Genomic DNA, 24,179 nt, shown 5'->3' with positions numbered 1-24,179 from the left:
GTCAAGAAACAACAGTTAGAACTGGACCTGGAACAATAGACTGGCTCCATATTGGGAAAGGAGTACATCAAGGCTGTATGTAGTCACCTTGCTTATTAACTTATATGCAGAGTATATCACACAAAATGCCGGCTGGAGGAAGCACAAGCTGGAATAGGATTGCAGGGAGAAATATCAGTAACATCAGATATACAGATGATACTACCCTTATGGCAGAAAGCAAAGAGGAACTAAAGAGCCTCTTGATAAGAGTGAAAAAGCTGGCTTAAAACTCAGCTTTCAAAAAACGAAAATCATGGCATCCATTCACATCACTTCATGGCAAATAGATGGGGAAACAATGCAAAGAGTGAGATTTTATTTTGTGGGCTCCAGAATCACTGCAGGTGGTGACTGCAGCCATGAAATTAAAAGATGCTTGCTCCTTGGAAGAAAGCTATGACCAACCTAGTCAGCATTTTAAAAAGCAGGGACAAAGGTCCATCTAGCCAAAGCTGTGGTTTTTCCAGTAGTCCTGTGTGGATGTGAGAATTGGACTATAAAGAAAGCTGAGCTCTGAAGAATTGACGCTTTTGAGCTGTGGTGTGGGAGAAGACTCTTGAGAGTCCCTTGGATGGCACGGAGATCCAACCAGTCCATCCTAAAGGAAATCAGTCCTGAATGTTCATTGGAAGGACTGATGCTAAAGCTGAAGCTCCAGTATTTTGGCCACCTGATGCAAAGAACTGACTCATTGGAAAAGAACCTGATGCTGGGAAAGATTGGAGGCAAGAAGAGAAGGGTATGACAGAAGGGTATGAGATGGTTGGATGGCATCACTGACTCCTTTGATGGACATGAGTTTCAGCAAGCTCCAGGAGTTGGTGATAGACAGAGAAGCCTGACGTGCTGCAGTCCATGGGGCTGCAAAGAGTCATACTTGACTGAGCAACTGAACTGAACTGAACAGGTTGGAAATTGCAATATGCTGGGGGTATAATGGCAAACAACAGAGACATAGTTCTGCCCTTTAGGACATCGTGATCTGAGCATTTAAACTAAGATATAGAAACTTACGCAGAATGAAAAAAGTTAGCTAATACAGTGATAATATGGCGCTTGTAGAGATGGTGATTATTTTGTATAACAGAATCAGTATATAAAACGATCTCTGGGAAATGGAAGGTAGATTATATTCAGCCCAGCTTTAATTTCAAGTTGGAATTTAATTGCGTTAAATTAAGTTCCCAAATTGTACAAGAAGAGGAAGACTTGACATATGGACACAGTCTGAGTGAAAAAAAAGACATTGAACCTTTAATCAGCAGTCAAGTCAGTGTTAATGATCAATGGAATGTGATAGCCGGAAAAAGTCAGGCTCTGTTGTTAGACACATATTATAGTGTCTAGAATGAGAAGTGATAGATCTTCTCTGCTTTGTTTCAGGCAGACACATCTGAATTGCTATGTTCCTTTAGAGAAATCACTCTGTTAGAGGGCTTTTGAAATCAGAAATTTATACTCTAATCTTACATGATTTGTAAACTTTAAATAAATGTTTTCAGGACTTCCCTGAAGGTCCCGTGGTTAAGACTCCACAATTCTACTGTAGGGGGCATGGGTTCTAGGTCTGATCTGGGACAAAGATCCCACAAGCTACTCAGTGCAATAATAATAATAATAATAATAATAATAAAAGTTCTCAAGGCAATTCTTCAGGAATTTCTCTATGATTTATACACTTATAAGAAAACATGAGTAAATATCAGTCAACAAATATTTCATAGAATCCGAGGAAAACAGAACCAGAAGAAATCTTCAAATAGCCATCTGTTATATATCATCTGCTGTGCTTTGAAGGTTTAAGAGAAAGGGTGAGATAGGTGCCTCCCTACTCCTGAGGGATGGAGGGGAAGCTGCACAGTGGCGGTCTGTATCAGCACGGTGGGGAAGCTTAAGAGCACAAACACCAGTAAAGTATGGCTCTAGGTTTTCCAGGAGTATGGAATCCAGTGCTGGAGAAAGGCGGTAAACAGATGATCACAGCATAATATGAATTGTAGATAGAGCCATGCTCCCAGGGTTATTAAGGAGGACAGCAGCTGAGATGAGGGGTAGCCTTATCAAACAGTATCTATTTCTGGGCTTCTCCCTGAATTCTTCCTCTTCAAGAAAGGAATTTCCGCGTCGTTTTGCACTAGGTGGTACCCGGGTCTTCTCACACTGCAGCCCAAGTGGTTTCCCCCGCCTCCTCCTCCCCACTGCTTGGTTTGTGGAATCTTAGTTTCCCAGGGCGGTGGGGGCACAGAGTCATAACCACCGGACCACCGGGGACCTCCCAGTCCAAAGTAGTCTTAAGTTTAAAACATCTATTTGATCAGGTCTCCCACTTTAAACTTTATCCTGTGGCTTGGAAATAAAACTCCTTAGCCTGATCTGCCAAGCCTTCATAATCTAACCTCTGTCTACCTTTAAACCCTCGTCTCTTGCCATCCTCTCCCATACAGCCCTGTGCTCTAGCCTTGCTAAAGGCACCTGCAGTTGTTGAAAATGTTATGCAGCCTTTTTTTCTGTTTTTGTATTTGCTTTTCCTTTTATCCGGAATATCTTTCTTTTTTTCCACCTAGCTAATTCTAGTCTTATTTTTAATATCAGCATAGTTTTTACTTCTTCTTAGAAGAAGAACTGTGGTGTTGGAGAAGACTCTTGAGAGTCCCTTGGACTGCAAGGAGATCCAACTAGTCCATCCCAAAGGAGATCAGTCCTGGATGTTCATTGGAAGGACTGATGTTGAAGCTGAAACTCCAATACTTTAGCCACCTGGTGCAAAGAGCTGACTCATTGGAAAAGACCCTGATGCTGGGAAAGATTGAGGGCGGGAGGAGAAGGGGACGACAGAGGATGAGATGGTTGGATGGCATCACCGACTCAATGGGCATGGGTTTGGGTGGACCGGGAGTTGGTGATGGACAGGGGGGCCTGGCGTGCTGTGGTTCTTGGGGTCACAAAGAGTCGGACACGACTAAGCGACTGAACTGAACTGAACTGAACTGAGAAGACCTTTACTTCTACTCGACACAACCCCTAAAACAGATGCCTCTCCTTTTTGCTCAGCTGTCACTCTGTACATATCTCTACCATAGTACCACACTATTATAATTTTTTACATACCCATTTCTCCAGAGTTTGTGCATTATGAATATAAGGTGTATCTCTGATCTGTGTACTTCCATTACCTGACACAGGGCATGGGCTCACATTTAGGCACTGTTTGTTGACTGAATATGTGAATACTGCTGCTGATGCTAAGTCACTTCAGTTGTGTCCAGCTCTGTGCGACCCCACAGATGGCAGCCCACCAGGCTCCCCCGTCCCTGGGATTCTCCAGGCAAGAACACTGAAGTGGGTTGCTATTTCCTTCTCCAATGCACAAAAGTGAAAAGTGAAAGCGAAGTTGCTCAGTCGTGTCCAACTCTTAGCGACCTCATGGACTGAAGCCTGCCAGGCTCCTCCGTCCATGGGACTCTGCAGGCAAAAGAGTACTGGAGTGGGGTGCCATTGCCTTCTCTGGAATATGTGAATAAATAGTCTGTTTCTGAACTGACAGTCTCCAGTGACCTAAATCTCAACACCAGGCTCAGTGTTAGCAACATGGAAGGTGCTCACTGTGAAGAGAGGATGAATGAATAAATTAAAATATGGGTTGAGTCTTATCAGACAAAGGATTAGGCTAAAAATGTATAAAGTACAGGTATTATCTTGACTAATGTGATAATGTGCTCTGTAAATGAAATAATGAGGAAATGACATTTGAGCTGACCTTGAAAGCTAGGTAGACAAGATTTGGTTGGAAGAGAGTACCAATTTTCTATTGATAGGTAATAAATTACAATAAATTTGGTAGCTTAAGACAATACTATGTTTAATTTTGTGGTTTTTTTTAGGTTAGAAGTTTGGAGCATTGTGGTGATTCATGACAGTTGTATCCAGATTTATTTGACTAGAATTCTAAAAAAAAAATGTTGAAAATTTACTCTGGAAAAAATTATAGTCATAGCCTTTTCAGTCAAAATCCTTCAAAAAAAATCCTTTTATCATTGATGGAAGGTAATATAAACATAACTAGAAGTTCATATATGTTCATTACCTTTAGATGTATTACATAAAGGAACTATATATAGTTATATATAACTATACTATATATTATTATATATATATTATACTATATGTTATATATATATATATTACATATATATATATATATATATGACAGTCAAGCCCTAACTGTTAAAACTAGCTATAATTTAGATCCTGGAGTAAAACATTTCATGTCTATCAGAGATGAAGAAAGGTAAAGTGGTTAAGCCTAGCTGTATTATACAGCACTAGACTCTAATGCTGGGAGGTATTGGGGGCAGGAGGAGAAGGGGATGACAGAGGATGAGATGGCTGGATGGCATCACCAACTCGATGGACGTGAGTCTGAGTGAACTCCAGGAGTTGGTGATGGACAGGGAGGCCTGGCGTGCTGCGATTCATGGGGTTGCAAAGAGTCGGACACAACTGAGCGACTGAACTGAACTGAACTGAATCTTTTAAACTGCAAGTTTTTATTATAGATTGTAATGTTTCTATAGTTGTCTCTAAGGGAGTTTAATTACAGACATGTATTAGAGCTTCTGTAATTGCAATAAACAGAGACCTTTGTTACTATCTCTCTTAGCCTGTGAGAAGAGAAACCTGGAGTATTGGACTGTGTTGCTGGTTGGGACAGTCTTTAGTCTTTATATTCTGTTTCCTGATCTAGAAAGATTGTCAACATGTTACAAGATGCATAGTGATGTGGTGATATCAGACTGTGGATATAGCTCTGTGAGGCAGACATTCTACAGACTGGGCAGATAAGCTACAGTTGTGTGTGTGTGTGTGTGTGTGTGTGTGTTCAGTTGCTCATTTGTGTCCACTCTTTGCATCCCCATGGACTGTAGCCCACCAGGCTCCTTCTGCCCATGAAATTTTCTAGGCAGGAATACTGGAGTGATTTACCATTTCCTATTCCAGGGGATCTTCCTGACCCAGGGATCAGGGCCATGTCTCTTTATCTCCTGCATTGACAGGTGGCTTCTTCACCACTGTGCCGCCTGGGAAGCCCCTAAGCAACAATTAGTACTGATCAAATGATGAGCAGGGTTACCTTTGGTACCAAGTTGAGATTGGAATTGAGAAGAGCAAGAGTTGAATTTTAGAACCATTTAGGAATCTATTCATTAGGTAGAAGATGATGAGGGCAGTAGGCATAGAGCGGGGTGAACAGATTTGAAATGGCTTTAATCAAGTTCTTGTTGCTAAGTCTGTAGATGCTGTCTAGGTCTCAGGCTACCTGACTTTATGACAGTGATTATTTCCTCCTGGAGACAGTCTGTTCCTTTGACTGCTGTAACACCAACTCTCCCAGCTGTCCTTTTGCTTCCCTGGAATTGTGGGCCAGAATTTTTTGCAGCTTCATTTCTTTATTTCTAATCCCTTAAAAATTGATGTTCCTCGGAATTCTGTTCTAGGCTCTGTTCTCTCTCATTCTCACAGTCTTACAGAATGATGTCATTACTTTCATAGCATTAATAACCATCTGTGTGTTAATGATTGCCATATTTTTATCTCCAGCCAAGATCTGTCTCCTAAGCTCCAGATCCTTACATTCAACCCATATTCAACACCTCTTCTCAGATGTTACGCAGGCCCTTCAAACTGAAAGTAGAACTTTACTCTCAAATTGCTCATCCCCCATCCTCCCTTTCAATAAATACTACCACCCTTTTCCTGGTTCCGTAAGCCATACATCATTGATCGTTTTCTTCTTTTTCTTTTGCAGTATAATTTATATAAAATAAAGAGAATGTAAATGTACAGTGTGATGAGTTTGATAAATATACACACCCGCATTGTCATCATTCAGTGAAGATATAGAATATTTTTCGTTCTCCAGGAAAGTTCCCTCATATCACTTTGCCAGTCATTCTTACACCCTTGCCCCAACCCCTGGCTGAGTCACTGTTCTTATTGCCTCCTCATTTATTAGCTTTTCCTGTTCTTGAACTTCTTATAAATGGAACCATATGGTATACTTTTGTTCAGCATACTTTTGCAATTTATCCATATTGTTGTATAGATCAGTTCTCATTTCAGTCGCTCAGTCCAACTCTGTGACCCCATGGACTTCAGCACGCCAGGCTTCCCTGTCCATTACCAGCTCCCATAGTTTACTCACACTCATGTCCATCGAGTCAGTGATGCCATCCAGACGTCTCATCCTCTGTCATCCCCTTCTCCTCCCACCTTCAATCTTTCCCAGCATCAGGGTCTTTTCCAATGAGTTGCTTCTTCACATCAGGTGACCAAAGTATTGGAGTTTCAGCTTCAACATCAGTCTTTACAATGCATATACAGGACTGATTTCCTTTAGGATGGACTGTTTGGATCTCCTTGCAGTCCAAGGGACTCTCAAGAGTCTTCTCCAACACCACAGTTCAAAAGCATCAATAATCTTCAGCACTCAGCTTTCTTTATGGTTCAACTCTCACATCCATACATGACTACGGGAAAAACCATAGCCTTGACTAGATGGACCTTTGTTGGTAAAGTAATGCCTCTGCTTTTTAATATTCTGTCTAGGTTGGTCATCACTTTTATTCCAAGGAGCAAGCATCTTTTAACTTCATGGCTGAAGCGTCTGCAGTGATTTTGGAGCCCCAAAAATAAAGTCTCTCATAGTTTCCATTGTTTCACCATCTATTTGCCATAAAGTGATGGGACTGGATACCATGATCTCAGTTTCCTGAATGTTGAGTTTTAAGCCAACTTTTTAACTCTCCTCTTTCACTTTCATCAGGAGGCTCTTTAGTTCTTTGCTTTCTGACATAAGGGTGGTGTCATCTGCATATCTGAGGTTATTGATATTTCTCCTGGCAATCTTGATTCCAGCTTGTGCTTCATCCAGTCCAGCATTTCACATGATGTACTCTGCATATAAGTTAAATAAGCAGAGTGACAGTATATATCCTTGATATACTCCTTTCCTGATTTGGAATCAGTCCATTGTTCCATGTCCAATTCTAACTGTTGCTTCTTGACCTGAATACAGATTTCTCAGGAGGCAGGTAAGGTGGTCTGATATTCCCTTCTCTTTAAGAATTTTCCACAGTTGTGATTCACATAGTCAAAGGCTTTGGCTTAGTCAATAAAGCAGAAGTAGATGTTCTTCTGGAACTCTCTTGCTTTTTCAATGAAGCAGTGGATGTTGGCAATTTGATCTCTGGTTCCTCTGCCTTTTCTAAATCCAGCTTGAACATCTGGAAGTTCATGGTTCATGTATTGCTGAAGCCTGTCTTGGAGAATTTTGAGCATTACTAGTGTGTGAGATGAATACAATGTGCAGTAGTTTGAACTTTCTTTGGCATTGCCTTTCTTTGGGATTGGAATGAAATCTAATCTTTTCTTGTCCTATGGCCACTGCTGATTTTTTCATATTTGCTAGCATATTGAGTGCAGCACTTTCACAGCATCCTCTTTTAGGATTTGAAATAGCTCAGCTGGAATTCCATCACCTCCACTAGCTTTGTTCATAGTGATGCTTCCTAAGGCCCACTTGACGTCACGTTCCAGGATGTCTGGCTCTAGGTGAGTGATCACACCATCGTGATTATTTGGGTCGTGAAGATCTTTTTTGTACAGTTCTTCTGTGTATTCTTGCCACCTCTTCTTAATATCTTCTGCTTCTGTTAGGTCCATACCATTTCTGTCCTTTATTGTGCTCATCTTTGCATGAAATGTTCCCTTGGTATCTCTGATTTTCTTGAAGAGATCTCTAGTCTTTCCCATTCTGTTGTTTTCCTGTATTTCTTTGCACTGATCGCTGAGGAAGACTTTCTTATCTCTCTTTGCTGTTCTTTGGAACTCTGCGTTCAAATCAGTGTAAGTTTCCTTTTCTCCTTTGCCTTCAGCTTCTCTTCTTTTCTCAACTATTTAAGGCCTTGTTAGACAACTTCGTCAGACAACTAGGTCAATCGTTTGTTCCTTTTTATCGCTGTGAGTGGTTTTTCTATGAAAAACCAGTTTGCTTATGCATTATCTTGTTGATGGACATTTGAGTTATTTACCCTGTGGTATAGAATAGGTTGTTATTGTTTATTTTATATATAGAGTGTGTATCTGTTAATCTCAAATTCCAAATTTGCCCCTTCCATCCCATTTTCCCTTTGGTAGCCCATAAATTGGTTCCTGTGTCTGCGAGACTCTTCCTGTTTTGTAGATACGTTCATTTGTATCATTCTTTGTAGATTACACGTGTAAGTGATATCGTATGATATTTATCTTTGTCTTTCTGAGTTCACTTAGTATGATAATCTCTAGGTCCATCCATTTTTATGCAAATGGCATTCATTCTTTTTAATGGCTGAGTAATATTCCACTGTATATATGTAGTACGTCTTCTTAATCCATTCATCTGCTGATGGATATTTAGGTTGTTCCATGTCTTGACTGTGAAATAGTGCTGCTGAACACACTGGGGTGCATGTATCTTTTTGAATTAGAGTTTTCTTTGGTTATATGCCCAGGAGTGGGATTGGTGGATCATATGACAACTTTAGTTTTTTAAGGAATCTCCATAGTGTTCTCTGAGCTTCCCAGGTGGCACAGTGGTAAAGAACCTGCCTGGCAACGCAGGAGCCTTGACTTCTTAACCTCCAATCCTTGAAACAGTGCTTGGCTGTGTTTGTTTGGTGTTTTTTAATTTCTCTCAGCAGTATTTTCCAGTTTTCAGTGTACAGATTTGTCACATCTTTTATTAGGTTTGTTCCTAGTTATTTGTTGAATGAGTTGGACACAACTGAGCAACTGAACTGAACCAGTAGATTTGTGTGTATTAACCTGGAATCTTGCAATCTTGCTTATTTTTTAAAAAATGTATTTGGCTTTATTGCATTATTGTTGCCCACGTGAGATCTTCATTGCTTCCTGTGAGGTGTTTGTTGCGCCAAGTGGGATCTTTCGTTGTGGCCCCTGGGCTCAGCAGTTGCAGTGAACAGGCTTAGTTGCTCCATAGCATGTGTGATCTTAGTTCCCAAACCAAGGATCAAACCCACATCCCCTGCATTGCAAGTTGGATTCTCAACCACTGGACCACCAGGGAAGTCTATTAGTCTTAGTCTTACTAAGTTTATTATTAGTTTGATTGTAGATTAAAATTTTTTTCTATGTACACAATCATATAGCATCTGTGAGTAGATATTTTTGCTTCTTCCTTTCCTTTGTTTATGACTTTTTAATATTGGCTTATTACAACAGCTTGAATCTTGAGTACAGTGTTGAATAGAGTAGTGAAAATAGACATCTTTTCTTGTTTCTGAACTCAGGTACTACCTGCAGACTTTTTGTATTAACCCTTTATCAGATTGAGGAAGCTCTCCTTTTTCCTTAGTTTGTTGAGTTTTTTTGTTTTAAATCATTAGGTATTGAACTTTATCAGATGCTCTTTGGGCAGCATCTTTTGAGATAATGATTGGTTTCTTTTTGTCTTTCATTCTGTCATAATTGATTTTCACATGTTAAGTCAACCAAGTCAACCTTGTATTCCTCAGATAAATCCACTTGATCAAGATGTATTATCTTTTTCATATATTTCTAGATTTGATTTGCTAATTTTATTAATGATTTTTGTATTGTCTGTAATTTTCTTGTAATGTTTTTGTATCAAGGTTATCCTGGCCTCTTAAAACAAATCCAGAAGCATTCCTTCTTCTTTGAAAGATTTTTATTAAGGCTAGTATTTCATCAGTGAAGCCATTGGAATGTAGTTTTCTATGTGAGATGGTTTTTAATGATAAATTTAGCTTTTTAAACTGATAGCAGCTATTCAGGTTTTCTTTTTCATTAGTTTGGTTTGGAAACTTTTGGTTTTTAAACAACTATTTCATCTAAGTTGTTAAATTTATTGGCATATTGTCCATAATTTCCTTTAATTCCTTTTAAATGTCCATAGGATCTGTGGTGATAGTTTCTCTCTTGCATTCTCCATGTTGGTAATTTGTTTTCAGGCATCGTTTTTTGTATCTCTCTCTAACTTTTCACAGTATCCCAGTAACCTAGTTACAGAAGGTAAGATCTTTCTAAAGTACAAATGTAATTAAGTCTTTCTTGGCTTACAACTTTTTAATAGTTTCTTAATACCTTCCAAATAAAAATCTAAGCTCCTTCATATGGAATACAAAATCATTATTGATAAAATGTCTATTTCTCTGAATAGACTCCTGTTTTTCCCATGTAGTCTTTACCTTTCATCTCTCCCTGCAAGCCATAGGGAGCTCTACTTCACTGACTTTCTGGTTGCTCTGATTTGTCGCTCAGCATCTTAAAATTGAATGCAGTATTTAGATGTGATATGATCAATACTAAGTAAACAAAAACTGTTTCCCACTTCTCCTTTGCTGAGATTATTGTTAATATCTGCTAGGTATGAGCTCAGTATTTATTTGACATAATACCTTTTATTCTGTGTATCTTTACTTTCACAGCAAAATCTAGCTGCAAAACATTATTTTTAGCACACTTTCAATTTTGCTAATATCTCAAAACATATTGAGATAACATGTATCTATTTGCTCTAGCCAGAATACCTGTCAAGCAGCTACTTGATCCCCTCCTCCCTGCACCGGTGGTGATGAATTTTATCTCTGCTTGATAGTCTTCATGTTGGTATTGACTAATCACCCAGATGACTGGGTGGTTTATATTTCTATATAGTACTATTTTACAGTTCACAAAATCAAGAAACATTCCTTTGAAACTGGCTAAAGCAGTTGGTTTGGAGGTAAAGCAGTTGTTTCTTTTCTTGTCAGTTCTTCAGCTCTTCACCCCCAGGGGAATCAGGATGTCCCATACTATGTTTGAAAGCCTAAAACATGTCAAACTTTTATTCTTCTGTTGAGTTTGAAAGGGGGGATGTTATAAGCTCCGTCTTGATGTAGCAGGGGCTCTGAAAGTCTGTTTGGGTAACACTGAAGATTGGAGGAAATGTGACTCTGCCTGTGTGTTTTAAGCCCCTAAGGTAAGATCAGAAAGCGTCTGGGGCAGTGAGAGCCAAATAGTTGAAGTCATACATTAATTATGGTCATGAATCATTTTTATTTTTAAAGTCTTTACCATTTGACAAGGTTGTTTGCATAGTACTAGTGAGTTTTAGGCAGCATTTTCTCTCCTTTTAAAGTAACAGGTTATTTTGTTGATTTCTACTCTGGGTTGATAATGCCTATCAAATTAGAATTCTGATAACATTTTTAGTAGAAATTGCTTGTTTCTTGCCAGAATGAATGGTCTTTAATTTATATGATTTTTCTTTTGAATATATTTTGAAGTTATAGAAAACTGTCACTTTAATCTTTTAACTCTTTCACTGATATCCACTGTTGTTCAGTCACTAAGTCCTGTCCGACACTTTGCGACCCCATGGACTGCAGCACGCCAGGCTTCCCTGTCCTTCACTGCCTCCCGAAGTTTGCTCAAATTCATGTCCATTGAATCAGTGGTGCTATCTAACCATCTCATCCTCTGTTGCCCTCTTCTCCTTTGCCTTCAATCTTTCCCAGCATCAGTATATCAATATCAATAAAAATAATCAAAATTTTGGGACTGTACTTTTATATACAGGCATTAGTCGACATTCAGTCAGCAGAGTGTTTTGTGCTACATTCTGTGCTAAGCGCTGGAGATGCAAATGAAAAAACGTGTTTGTTTCTTTTTCTCAGAAGGATCTAGTAAAGAAATAGAAAAGGCAATAGACAGCTGCCGTAAAATGTGGTTCTATCATCTTCGGTAGTGTTAGTGTCTGTATGATGTCGTGGATCCCCATAGGAGGAAGTACCTCTGCCTGCCTGGGATAGTTGGGGAAGGCCTTTGGAGGAGAATGTATACTTGAGCTGCCACTTAGTGGATTTAGGGGTGTACTTGTCTGTCAAGAGCAAGGGAAACTTGTAGGCAGAACAGCTCACTCAAAGGTACAGAAGGAAGAAGTGGCATGGTGTGTTTGGAGAGTTGCTGGTCATTCAGTGTTGTTAGAGTTGTGTGTGCAAGGTAAGAACAGCAGAAAATGAGGCTGGGGCCACATCACAAAGGGCCTTTCCTTGGTTTCATATTTCTTTAGTCACCTTTATAGGAAAGTATTGCTCTTAAGAGAGTGTACACCTGCACACACTGAGCAAGAGTCAGGGGGATGGAGAATAGTCTCCTCTATTGGATTCCTTTGGGGTCTCGAGGAAGTTGCAAAAGAACTGATCTCATGAGCAATCTCAGAAGAGTTGCTCCTTTTTAGATCACCTGAGAAGTCCTCACTAACTATCAGGCGGTTTCTGAAAGTGCAAATAATGTCTTGACTCTTTTTAGTGCAAGGTGTCATAATAATAATGTTGGCAGAGGTATTGATGTTACCAATTCCCTCACAAAAATTAACATCATCCTGTATAGGGTAACTTTCATGTTAGGAGAGTTCACCAGTTTTATTCATTTAAAAAACTGAAGTAAAACTTCCTTACAGTGAAATACTTAGATCTTAAGTTTAAATTCTGTGTGTACCTATGCACCTCTCACCTCAACCAAGAGATGAAGCATTTCCATCACTTCAGATAGTTGCTTTATTCCCTTGGTCTCTCCCAGTCAGTCCTGCCTGACACAGGCAACCAGCCACTCTTAATTTCTGTCATCATGGTTTGGTTTTACCTGTTCTTGAACTTTAGTATGTACTTTTTTGTTCCTGAGTTTTTTCACTCAACCTAATGTTTTGAGGGTCATTCATATCGTTGTGTATATCAGTGTTGTGTTCCATTTTAATGCTGGGTAGAATTTCATTAAATGAGTATACCACAGTTGGCTTATCAATTAATTCTCTTGTTTGATGGACATTTTGGTTGTTTTCTGTGAACTTTCTTATGAATATCTTCTTGTGAATATCTTTTTATATTTCTTGAGTAAATGGTAAGGAGTAGAAATAGTGGGTCACAGGTTAGATGTGTGTATAACTTTATAAGAAACAGTTTTCCAAAGCGATGACACTGTTTTACAGCGAGTGCAGGCAAGTCTTCTTGCTCCACACCCTTCTAGCATTAGGTGTTATTTTAATTTCAGTTATCCTGTCAGGTATGAAATGGTATTGCATTACAATTTCAATTTTAATTTCCATAATGACTAAGATTTTGAGCACATTTTCCTATGCTTATTGTCTTATATCTTACTGTTTTCATAATTTATTTTTGGTTGTGCTGGGTCTTCATTGGTGCATGTGAGTTTTCTCTAGTTGTGATGCGCAGGCAGGTTCCTCATTGCGGTGGCTTCTCTTCTTGCAGAGCACGGGCTCTTTTATATCTTCTTTTGTGAAGTGTTCCACTCTTTTGCCCATTTTTAATTAGGTTGTCTCTTTGTTACTAATATGTAAGAGTTCTTTATATACTCCAGGCATAGTACTTTGTCGGATTGATGTTTTCTAAGTATTTTCTCCTAGTCCATGGACTGCTTTTATATTTTCTTAATGGCATCTTTAGATGAACAGAGTTGTTGTTTTTTTTCCTTTGGCAATGCCTAATTTATTCATTGAGTTAATGAATGAATAAATCAGGCATTGCCAAAAAAAAAAAAACTCTGTTCATCTAAAGATGCCATTAAGAAAATATAAAAGCAGTCCATGGACTAGGAGAAAATACTTAGAAAACATCAATTCGACAAAGTACTATGCCTGGAGTATATAAAGAGGAGAGCGAAAAAGTTGGCTTAAAACTCAACATTCAGAAAACAAAGATCATGGCATCTGGTCCCATCACTTCATGGGAAACAGATGGGGAAACAGTGGAAACAGTGTCAGACTTTATTTTTTTGGGCTCCAGAATCACTGCAGATGGTGACTGCAGCCATGAAATTAAAAGACGCTTACTCCTTGGAAGAAAAGTTATGACCAACCTAGATAGCATATTGAAAGGCAGAGACATTACTTTGCCAACAAAGGTCTGTCTAGTCAAGGCTATGGTTTTTCCAGTGGTCATGTATGGATGTGAGAGTTGGACTGTAAAGAAAGCTGAGCACCAAAGAATTGATGCTTTTGAACTGTGGTGTTGGAGAAGACTCCTGAGAGTCCCTTGGACTGCAAGGAGATCCAACCAGTCCATTCTGAAGGAGATCAGCCCTGGGATTTCTTTGGAAGGAATGATGCTAAAGCTGAAACTCCAGTACTTTGGCCACCTCATGCGAAGAGTTGACTTATTGGAAAAGACTCTGTTGCTGAGAGGGATTGGGGGCAAGAGGAGAAGGGGACGACAAAGGATGAGATGGCTGGATGGCATCACTGACTCGATGGACGTGAGTCTGAGTGAACTCCGGGAGTTGGTGATGGACAGGGAGGCCTGGCGTGCTGTGATTCATGGGGTCGCAAAGAGTCAGACACAACTGAGCAACTGAACTGAACTGAACTGAATTTATTCATTTTTAATTTTATGGTTAGTGCTTTTGTGTCTTCTCTAAGAAATCTTTGCCTTTCCCTAGGTTGCAAGAGTTTCTCCTTTGTTTTCTTCTAAGTTTTTATGATTCTAGCTTTTATATTTACTATGATATTCTTGAGTAAATTTTTTGTGTGTGCTGTGAGGTTGGGAATGAAATTCATTTTTTCCCTATCCAGTGTTTCCAGCACCATTTGTTTAAAAAGTTTTCCTTTTCCATTAGTTTACCTACGTTCCTTTGTCCAAAACCAATTGACCATACATGTATAGGTCTGTTTGTATACTCTTTATTCTGTTCCATTGATCTATTTTTTGATCCTTATAGTGAAACCGCTCAGTCATGTCCGATTCTTTGTGACCCCATGGACTGTAGCCTGCCAGGCTCCTCTGTCCATGGAATTCTCCAGGCCAGAATACTGGAGTGGGTAGGAAGGGAAAGATACCCTTCTCCAGGGTATCTTTCCAAGCCAGGGATTGAACACAGGCCTTCTGCACTACAGGCAGATTCTTTACCAACTGAGCCACCAGGGAAGCCCAAGAATACTGGAGTGGGTAGCCTATCCCTTCTCCAGGGGATCTTCCTGATCCAGCAACTGAACTGGGATCTCCTGCATTGCAGGTGGATTCTCTACTGTCTGAGCCACCAGGGAAGCCCATCCTCGATCCTATACTAGTACCATATTGTTTAATTGTGTAGCTTTATATAAAAGGAAGTCTTGAAATCTGGAAGATTTAAAGATTGGTTTATCTCTTCTAGATTCTTTGTTTTTCTGTATAATTAGTAGTATCAGCTTCTTAATTTCTACAAAAAAACACACACACACGAACAAAACCTGTTGTGATTTTGATTGTAATTATGAAATTATTGACCCACATACAGAAATATAACTGAATGTTTGTTGAACTTGTGTCTGTGACAAGAACTCATGTAGTTGTTTTGTGGATTCCTAATGATTTTCTACATGAAAATCATATCTGTGAATTAAGAAAATTTGAACATTTTAAATAGGTACCTGTACACAAAATATATAAGCTATATTTGAAGACAGATACCAAGAAAAGCACAAACCCATAATTAAAACAACAAAAAAAATAGCTGTTAACTTTTCAGTGCTCCTTGTTTCAAAAGGTCTGCTGCTTTAATTCAGTCTTCTTGGAATTATCATTAATTTTTTTTTTTCTTTTTCTTTCTGGATACCCATAAGTAATAGCCTTCATAGCAGTGATATTTTTTTAGTGCCTTTACTAATGCAGTTATATCTCCGGGCCTCAAGTTTCCTATCTTTAAAGTGATAGGATTCAATCAGATTATTTTCTGAGGTCTCTCAGATTCTCATGAGTTCTTCATTTTAGCTCTCAATACATCACAGGCAGTCAGGTGGGCATAGAAAGGGTGTTTTTAGAACATACTGTAACCCCTGTTATTTCCCTGTTGTAAATATGCTAGAGAATTGTGAAATGATCAGTTTGAGTTCATTATTCTGTTTATCCTGGAAGCTTTGTTCTCATTTTGTTCCATTTATGCCTGTAGCTCTGGGTTGAGTTTATAGTTAACTCACTTAAATTTTTCTACAACTTTTATTTCTAGGCTTCATAGAGCCCAGTGTGCAATTAAACAGACTCAGGTAACTGTTCAGAAAATTGGAAAGGAAATTGAAGAAAAACTAAGACTCACATCTACAAGCAATGGGCTGGTAGGTTTTTATATATTAACATCTTTAAATTCCTTGATTTCTAAGTGTGATCATCATATTCTTCTTGTATTAATTTCTCTCTTTCTCCACTCCTCCAAAACCTTCAGGTAGTTTTTTCTTTTTTTCCCCCCTTAATGTTTCACTGAGACTTTTGTTAGTATTTAAATGTTAGAAATCAACTTTCACATCTGCTAATAGTGTAAGATAAAAAGTGCCTTTTTGTGCTAATTGAAACTTTAGATTACATACAGTTACTTAGAAGATAATCAAAAGCTATTTTAGTAATGTCTCATAAATATGAACTCAAACTGTACAGACACAAACTATATAATGAATGAAAAATAGTTGCCAGAAGAAAAAAAAAATAGACTAATCTGCTTTTAAAATTTTAAAAATTATTTGGATTGAATTTAGTAAATTAGTTTATGGACAGTGTGTTTATGGACAGTGTTCTTTTTCGGGAAGGATTCTGTTAAAGAGATATTTCAAAGAATAGAAATTCCAACCCAAACAGACAGATTTAAGATGCTAGAATAATTTTGGGGTTGCTTTATACTCTTCCTAGTGGAATGAAGATTCTTTTTAAGTAGAATAGTGAGTATTACCAATAGATGGAACTTCGCTCGAAGTGAAGTCACAGGGCTAATGATAGCTTTTGAAGAAATTGTGCTGTGATTGTGTGAGTGCATTCTAATAAGTAGCTTTAGTCGTGTCCGACTCTTTGCAACACTATGGACTGTAGCTCTTCAGGTTCCTCTGTCCACGGAATATCCAGGCAAGAATACTGGTGTGGGTTGCTGTGCCCTCCTCCAGGGGATCTTCCCGACCCCTGGATTGAACCCACGTCTCTTATGTCTCCTGCATTGGCAGGCAGGTTCTTTACCACTGACACCACCTGGGAAGCCCATGCTATGGGTAATGGTACTTAAAATAAAACTCAAATCCTCAAATTAAGCCTGAAGGAAAAACCTTTTAAGTATTTGTTTGCACAAACTCAGTAACGTGAATAGGCAGTATATTCCAGCTGTCATTCACAGCACTACCAATTTGGCAAAAGCTCTTTGTGTCCCCAAACCAAAGTTCCATTACCTGTAAGATTTGCCTGACATAATTATTCAGGGGATTAACTCTAGAAAAGCAATTAACCTACACAGGTTTTCTTTCATGGAATTGGAAATTAATGGATGATAAAGTATTTAATCTATATAAAACTGATGATTTTGACCTATAAATGGCAATGTCATGTAACTCAACCTAAACCTAATATAAAAAATGGCTAGTTCTGTGCCTGTACATGGCTGGCATGCAAAATGTGGTAGCTGCAATAACTATTGTAATAATACTTGTTATTCATATGACTTTTCTTGCCTGTGGAAAATCTTCCACTTTGGAGAAGCTGTTAAACCTCCTCCTGCAACTCAGGCCCCCAAAAGGGCCAAACTCCAGGCCACAAATATATTGGAGGAAGAGGAAAAAATAGCTAATTTTAATCCTTTCTATAGTGTACAAAAATACCACATTTTTAGAGCCTTTGTCTGGTGAGAAACTGGTAGGTTTTTTCTTATTTTCCTCTCCCAAGGCAAGACTGGGAAATTACTTATTTCATTAAGTGACAGCATATGCTTTGTCTCAGTATGGAAAAATGTATGTTTAATCCTATTTTTCTAAAATATAAGTGGTGACATGCAGAGCAAGATGATAGAATGTAGGAGTTTAAAGAGCTCAGGTTCAGAGGTTCACTGTGTGTTTTTATGCAGCCTAGTCAACAGAGAACAAAATCATGGGATTTGTGAACTGAAAGTGAACCAAGAAATCTCGTTCCTTTATAACCTCACTGAAAACCACACCCGACTGGTACATTCTGTTCCCTTCCTTCTTTGATTTTCTCCGTAAAAATATTACCGTTTAACATGCTATACACTTTACATATGTATTTTGTCTCTCTAAACTCTGTGAGGAGAGGGAGTTTTGTCTTTTTTTTTCCTCCGCATGGCTGTATTTTCCAGTGTAGTGGTGGACACACAGTAGGTGTGCTCAGTAAATATTTTTTGAATTTAAGAATAAATCTAGTGTAATATCTTTTTAAGGAACAGAAAAATGAGACCTAAAGAAAGTAAGCAACTTTCCTATGATCATTAGACAGAGTCAGAAATTTTAGTTTCCTTGCCTTTTTTCCAAGAAGTAATATTTGTTTGTTACCTACTGTGAGATTTATGTGTAATAAATTAGAAGCTGTTACTAGTACCTTTTTTCCTTCATTCCCTTTTCAAATTGGCCCAAGGTCCTTATTCTTCAACCCAATCATTTTCAATGTATAAGAATTAATTTTAGTCTAAGTATAAATACAGTCAGAAGGCATATTTGATGTAGAAAGAAATTAGATTACCTTCTAAGATCAGATGTAATTAACTGTTAGAAGAAATTAGGTTCATACTTCCTGAACTTTGGCATCTTGTCATCAATGTCCAACATAATTTTGGTCGCACGTAATTATGTTTTTTAAGAAATTTCTGCTGTTATCATTTTGATTTATTTTGCTTAAATGTTTTGGGTTTTGTCAAATTGCCTTTCCTTCCAGATTTCCTTAATTTTTACCTTAATATACCTTTTCTGTTCCAGAATCCCATCCAGAAAACCATATTGCTTTTAGTAGTTATGCTTTGTTAGACTCTTTGGTTGTGAAAATTCTTCAGACTGATTTTTTTTATGAGCTTGACAGTTTTAAGGATTACTTGGTCAGCTATTTTATATAATATCCCTTGATTGGGGTTTGTCTGATGTTTTGTTGCAATTAAACTCGGTTCTAATGTCTTTTTTTGTTGTTCCAATATCCAGTCCAGGACACCACATTTATTTAGTCATCATGACTTCCTAGGCTTCTCTGATCTTTGACAATTTTTCATTCTTTCCTACTTTTAAATCATGACTAATCACTGCTGATAGTAACCTTGATCCCTTGGTTAAGGGTAATGTCTCCTACATTTACGCACTCTAAAGTTTTCTTTCTGTACTCAGTGTTTGGAAAGCAAGATACTCAACCTGGCCTCCTCTCAAGAAGAGGGGACTTCAGCTCCACCTCCTGGAGAAGAGACAATCTTAACACATTATTTGGAATTCTTTGTGAGGAAGATTGGTCCCTTCTTCCCCCACTCATTTGTTTATTTATTTGATCATTTAATCATCAGCATGGATTTTATCTATATATTTTATGCTTTAGCTTGCAATCTCATACATTGTTATTTGTTTTCTTGTTTCAGCTGTGGCATTGAGAGTTCTCTCAAGTTGGCTTCTGTGTCTTTTTGCCGTCATCTCTTCTTTTATGTTTTTTTGCTTTTTACAACAGATTCTTAATTTCTCGCACTATGTGATCCCTGTCTCAGCCCTAGACTCAGCCATTTCTCCTAGGAGTCCTGTTCCTTTCACTGAATAATGATATTTAGAAACAAGATCTGGGCACGAGTGTGCCATTGCAGTTGAGTTGTAACTGCTTCTAGGCCCTCTCAGTGGACAGAACTGGTATACACAAATACCTGTCTCTCTATGTATTAAAATTAACATGAGTTCATACCAATACACTCAAACTCCACAGAGTTTATTCTGGTCTTTCCCTTCATTGTGTTTATTGTAGTATCTTTTTCTGATAGTGAGAAACCATTAGTACAATTTATTTGCTTACTTTTTTAGTTTGTATACTTTGTAAGGAGGTCATATTTTTCCCCTCATTTTTAAATAGGTTTTTGTCTTCATATGTTGTGGTTAAAGACCATGTGGGCATGTGTATTTGTGTGTGTTTTTGGATACAAATCCTTTATCTGATATGTATGTTGTGAATATTTTCTTCAAGTTTGTGGCTTGCATTTTTGTGTTCTTAATAATGCTTTAAAGAGCAAAAGTTTTAAAGTTTGATGAAATCCAGTGCATTTTAAAAAAATTTATGTTTGGGCTTTTTGTGTTCTTTCTAGGAAGTCTTTGCCTAACCCCAAGTCATATAAATTTTCTTTGGTGTTTTCTTCTAGAAATTTTACAGTTTTGGGCTTACATTTAGATCTATGATCCATCTTAAGTTTTTTTTTTTTTAATGAGTTAAGTGAGGTAACGTTTTCTGTATGAATGTCTGGTTGATTTAGCATCATTTCTTGACCAGTCTTTCCTTTCCCCATGAAATTTAATTGAAAGTTTGTCTGAAATCAGTTGACCATATATGAGTGCATTTATTTCTGGATTCTCTATTTTGATCCATTGATCTATATGTCTGCCCTTTACCAATACCAGACTCCCTTACTATTATATTATTATATCTTTGTCATCTTAAAACCAGATGAAGTAAGTTCTCCAACTTGGTTCTTTTTGAATAATTCCCGTGGGTTTTCTAGGTTCTTTGTATTTACAAGTGAATTTGAGAATCAACTTACATTTTCTACCAAAAAAAGAAAAAGCCTACTGGAAATTTGTTCAGTATTTGTAGATCAATTTGTAGAGAATTGCAGTCTTAACAATATCAAGTTCTCCAATCCATGAACATGGCATATATCTCTTTTATTTTGATTTTTTCTTTAATTTTCTCAATAATATTCTGCAGCTTTCACTGCACAGATTCTGGGCATCTTTTATTCATGTTTTTCCTAAGTATTTTATGGGAAGCTTTTTATTTGTTTTTGGCATTATTGTAAGGGGAATTGTTTTGAAATTTTGTTTCCATTTGTTTACTGCAAATATATAAGAATATAGTTCAGTTTAAGTTAGTTACTTTGCATCTTGCAATCTTATTAACTTTTAAAATTTAGTAGTTATTTTGTCCATGGGGTCGCACAGAGTCAGACACGACTGAAGTGACTTAGCAGCAGCAGCAGTTATTTTGTAGATTTCTTAGAATTTTCTATATAAACAATCATATCTGCAAACTTGGATTACTTTATGCACTTAAATTTTCTGCCTTATTCAATAACTTGAACATACAGTGGAGAAGGCAGTGGCACTCCAGTACACTTGCCTGGAAAATCCCATGGATGAAGGAGCCTGGTAGGCTGCAGTCCATGGGGTCGTGAAGAGTCGGACACGACTGAGCGACTTCACTTTCACTTTTCACTTTCATGCATTGGAGAAGGAAATGGCAACCCACTCCAGTGTTCTTGCCTGGAGAATCCCATGGATGGGGGAGCCTGGTGGGCTGCCATCTATGGGGTCTCACAGAGTCGGACACGACTGAAGCGACTTAGCAGCAGCAGCAGGACATACGGTACAGTGTTGAATAAAAGTGATACAAATGGAAATCCTTTACTTTTTCCTAATCATAAGGGGAAATGATTCATGCTTTCTTCATTAAGTATAAGGTTAGCAATGCCTTTTATTGGCTTTCAGAAGTTCCCTCTTATTCCTAATTTCTGAATTTTTGTCATGAACAGATGTTGAATTTTATCAAATGCTTTTTCTACATCTATTGAAATAAATGATCATGACATTTTCTTCTTGATTCTGTGAACTGCACTGATTTAATTTCAAGTGTTTAACTAACATTGCATTTCTGGAATAAACCAATGGTTACAATATACAGTGTAATTTTTTTTTACCTTTCTAGATTTGATCTGGTAATAATTTAAGAGTTTTTGTGCCTACAGTCCTTAAGGATATTGGGATGCAGTGTTTTAAATTACTTTGTTAGAATGGTATTAGGATTATGGTAGCCTGGTAAAATTAGTTAGGCAGTGTTCCTTTTGCCTACTACATCTTGACTAGTAGCAGAATTCGCCTGGATTTTTAACATTTTCACTCTGCCAAGATTTCATGTCTTTTTACTCAGTATGAAAATATTAGGTTGGCGCAAAAGTAATTACAGTTTTGCATTGTTGAAATTTGCCATTTGATATTGATACACATTCTTAAAAATGTTATGTTATACATCATTTTAATGTGAATTTCTTGCTTTATGTTTTTTGCTAATGAGTTATTACTTGTTTATTTTATATGGATTTTAGACTTTGCAAATGATGTTAGACAAAAAGCAAAATTGAGCAATTTTCTTATTTGAGTTCAAAATGGGTCAGAAAGCAATGGAGACAACTTACAACATCAACAGCGCATTTGGCCCAGAAACTGCTAACCAACATACAGTGAAGTGGTGGTTCAAGAAGTTGTGCACAGGAGATGAGAGCCGTGAAGACGGGGAGTGCAGTGATTGGCCATCAGAAGTCGACAGTGACCAACTGAGAGGATCACTGAAACCGGTCCTCTTACAGCTACACGAGCAGGTGCCCAAGAACTCAGCGTTGACCATCCTGTGGTCATTTGACATTTGAAGCAAATTGGAAAGGTGAAAAAGCTTGATAAGTGGGTGCCTCTTGAGCTGACCACAGATCAAAAAATTGTCATTTTGAAGTGTCATCTCTTATTCTACGCAACAATGAACTGTTTCTTGATCAAATTGTGATATGTGACAAAAAATGGATTTTATGGGACAACCAGCAATGACTAGCTCTGTGGTTGGACCAAGAAGAAGCTCTAAAGCCTCCCCAAAGCCAAACTTGCACCAATAAAAGGGTCATGGTCACTGTTTGGTGGTCTGCTGCCTCTGTGATCCACTGCAGCTTTCTGAATCCCAATGAAACCGTTACATCTGAGAAGTATGCTCAGCAAATCAGTGAGATGCACTGAAAACTGCAATGCCTGCAGCCAGCACTGATCAACAGAAAGAGTCCAGTTCTTCTCTGAGACAATGCCTGACCTCACATTGCACAACCAACACTTCAAAAGTTGAATGAATCGGGCTGTGAAGTTTTGCGTCATCTGCCATATTCACGTGCGCTCTAGCCAACTGACTACCACTCCTTCAAGCATCTCAACAGCATTTTGTAGGGAAATGCTTGTATAACCAACAGAGTGCAGAAAATGCTTTCCAGGTGTTAATTGAATCCTGAAGCAAGGCTTTTTATACTTTATACTACAGGAAAAACAAACTTATTTCTCATTGGCAAAAATGTGTTGATGGTAATGGTTCCTATTTTGATTGAGAAAGATGTGTTTGAGCCTAGTTACAATGATATAAAATTCAGGATGCAAAACCGTAATTACCTTTACACCAACCTAATTAACTTTTTTTTTCCACTTAGCATGTTTATAATAGTGGGCTTCCCAGGTGGCTCAGGGGTAAAGAATCTGCCTGCAATGCCAGAGATTTGGGTTCGGTCCCTGGGTGGGAAAGATTCCTTGGAGGAGGGCATGGCATCCCACTCCAGTATTCTTGCCTGGAGAAACCCCATGGACAGAGGAACCTGGTGGGCTGTGGTCCATAGGGTCACAAAGAGTCAGACACGACTGAGCAACTAAGCACAGTGCATTTATAATGGTGACTTTACAGTCTGTGTCTGATAACTTTAACATCTGGGTCATCTCGGAGTTGGCGTATGTGGATAGTCTTTTCCCAAGAGAGTGAGTCATGTTTTCCTGGCTTTTTGTGTATTGGGTAGTATTGCACACCCTGGACATTGTGGATGTAGTTTTGTGGAATCTCTGGATTTGGTTGCTTTGCTTCAGATATTAATGTTTTCATTTTAGTAGGTAGTTAACTTGGTTAGGCTCAAACTGTCTTGCCTGCAGTGGACATTGCCTTACATTTCAGTTCAGTACGCTCATCCTTAGGCACAGCTGCTCTCTGTTGTCTCATGCCTATATGATTTAGGATTCAGATTGAATTTAAAAAATTTTCTTTAGTTTATTTTTGGTTGTGCTGGGTCTTTGTTGCTGTGCTTGGGCTTTCTCTAGTTGCTGTGAGTGGGGGCTGCTTCGTTGCAGTGCACGGGTTTCACATTGTGATGGCTTCTCTTGTTGTAGAGCATTGGACATGCTTCAGTTGTTGCAGCACACGGGCTCAATAGTTGGGGCTCCCAGGCCCTAGAGTATGTGGGCTTCTGTAGCTGTGGCTCATGGGCTTTACTTGCCCTGCATGTGGCATATGGAATCTTCCCAGATGAGGGGCGAACCTGTG

The 24,179-nt window shown here is 38.3% G+C and overlaps 1 protein-coding gene across 7 annotated transcripts in view; it reads left to right on the top strand.

The window, feature by feature from the left end:
- UVRAG (UV radiation resistance associated) overlaps window positions 1-24,179 on the top strand; it is a 326,555-nt gene that overhangs the window by 127,179 nt on the left and 175,197 nt on the right. For all 7 annotated transcript variants that reach the window (XM_044929343.2, XM_025266389.3, XM_044929342.2 and 4 more), the window contains one exon: window positions 16,096-16,201. In XM_044929343.2, the coding sequence (XP_044785278.2) occupies window positions 16,096-16,201 (106 nt within the window). The remainder of the gene's footprint in view (window positions 1-16,095; window positions 16,202-24,179) is intronic.

Source organism: Bubalus bubalis, chromosome 16 (genome assembly GCF_019923935.1).
Source record: "Bubalus bubalis isolate 160015118507 breed Murrah chromosome 16, NDDB_SH_1, whole genome shotgun sequence".
Classification (NCBI taxonomy): domain Eukaryota; kingdom Metazoa; phylum Chordata; class Mammalia; order Artiodactyla; family Bovidae; genus Bubalus; species Bubalus bubalis.
The sequence above is the reverse complement of the archived record's forward strand: the minus strand, read 5'-3'. Positions and strand labels throughout refer to the sequence as shown.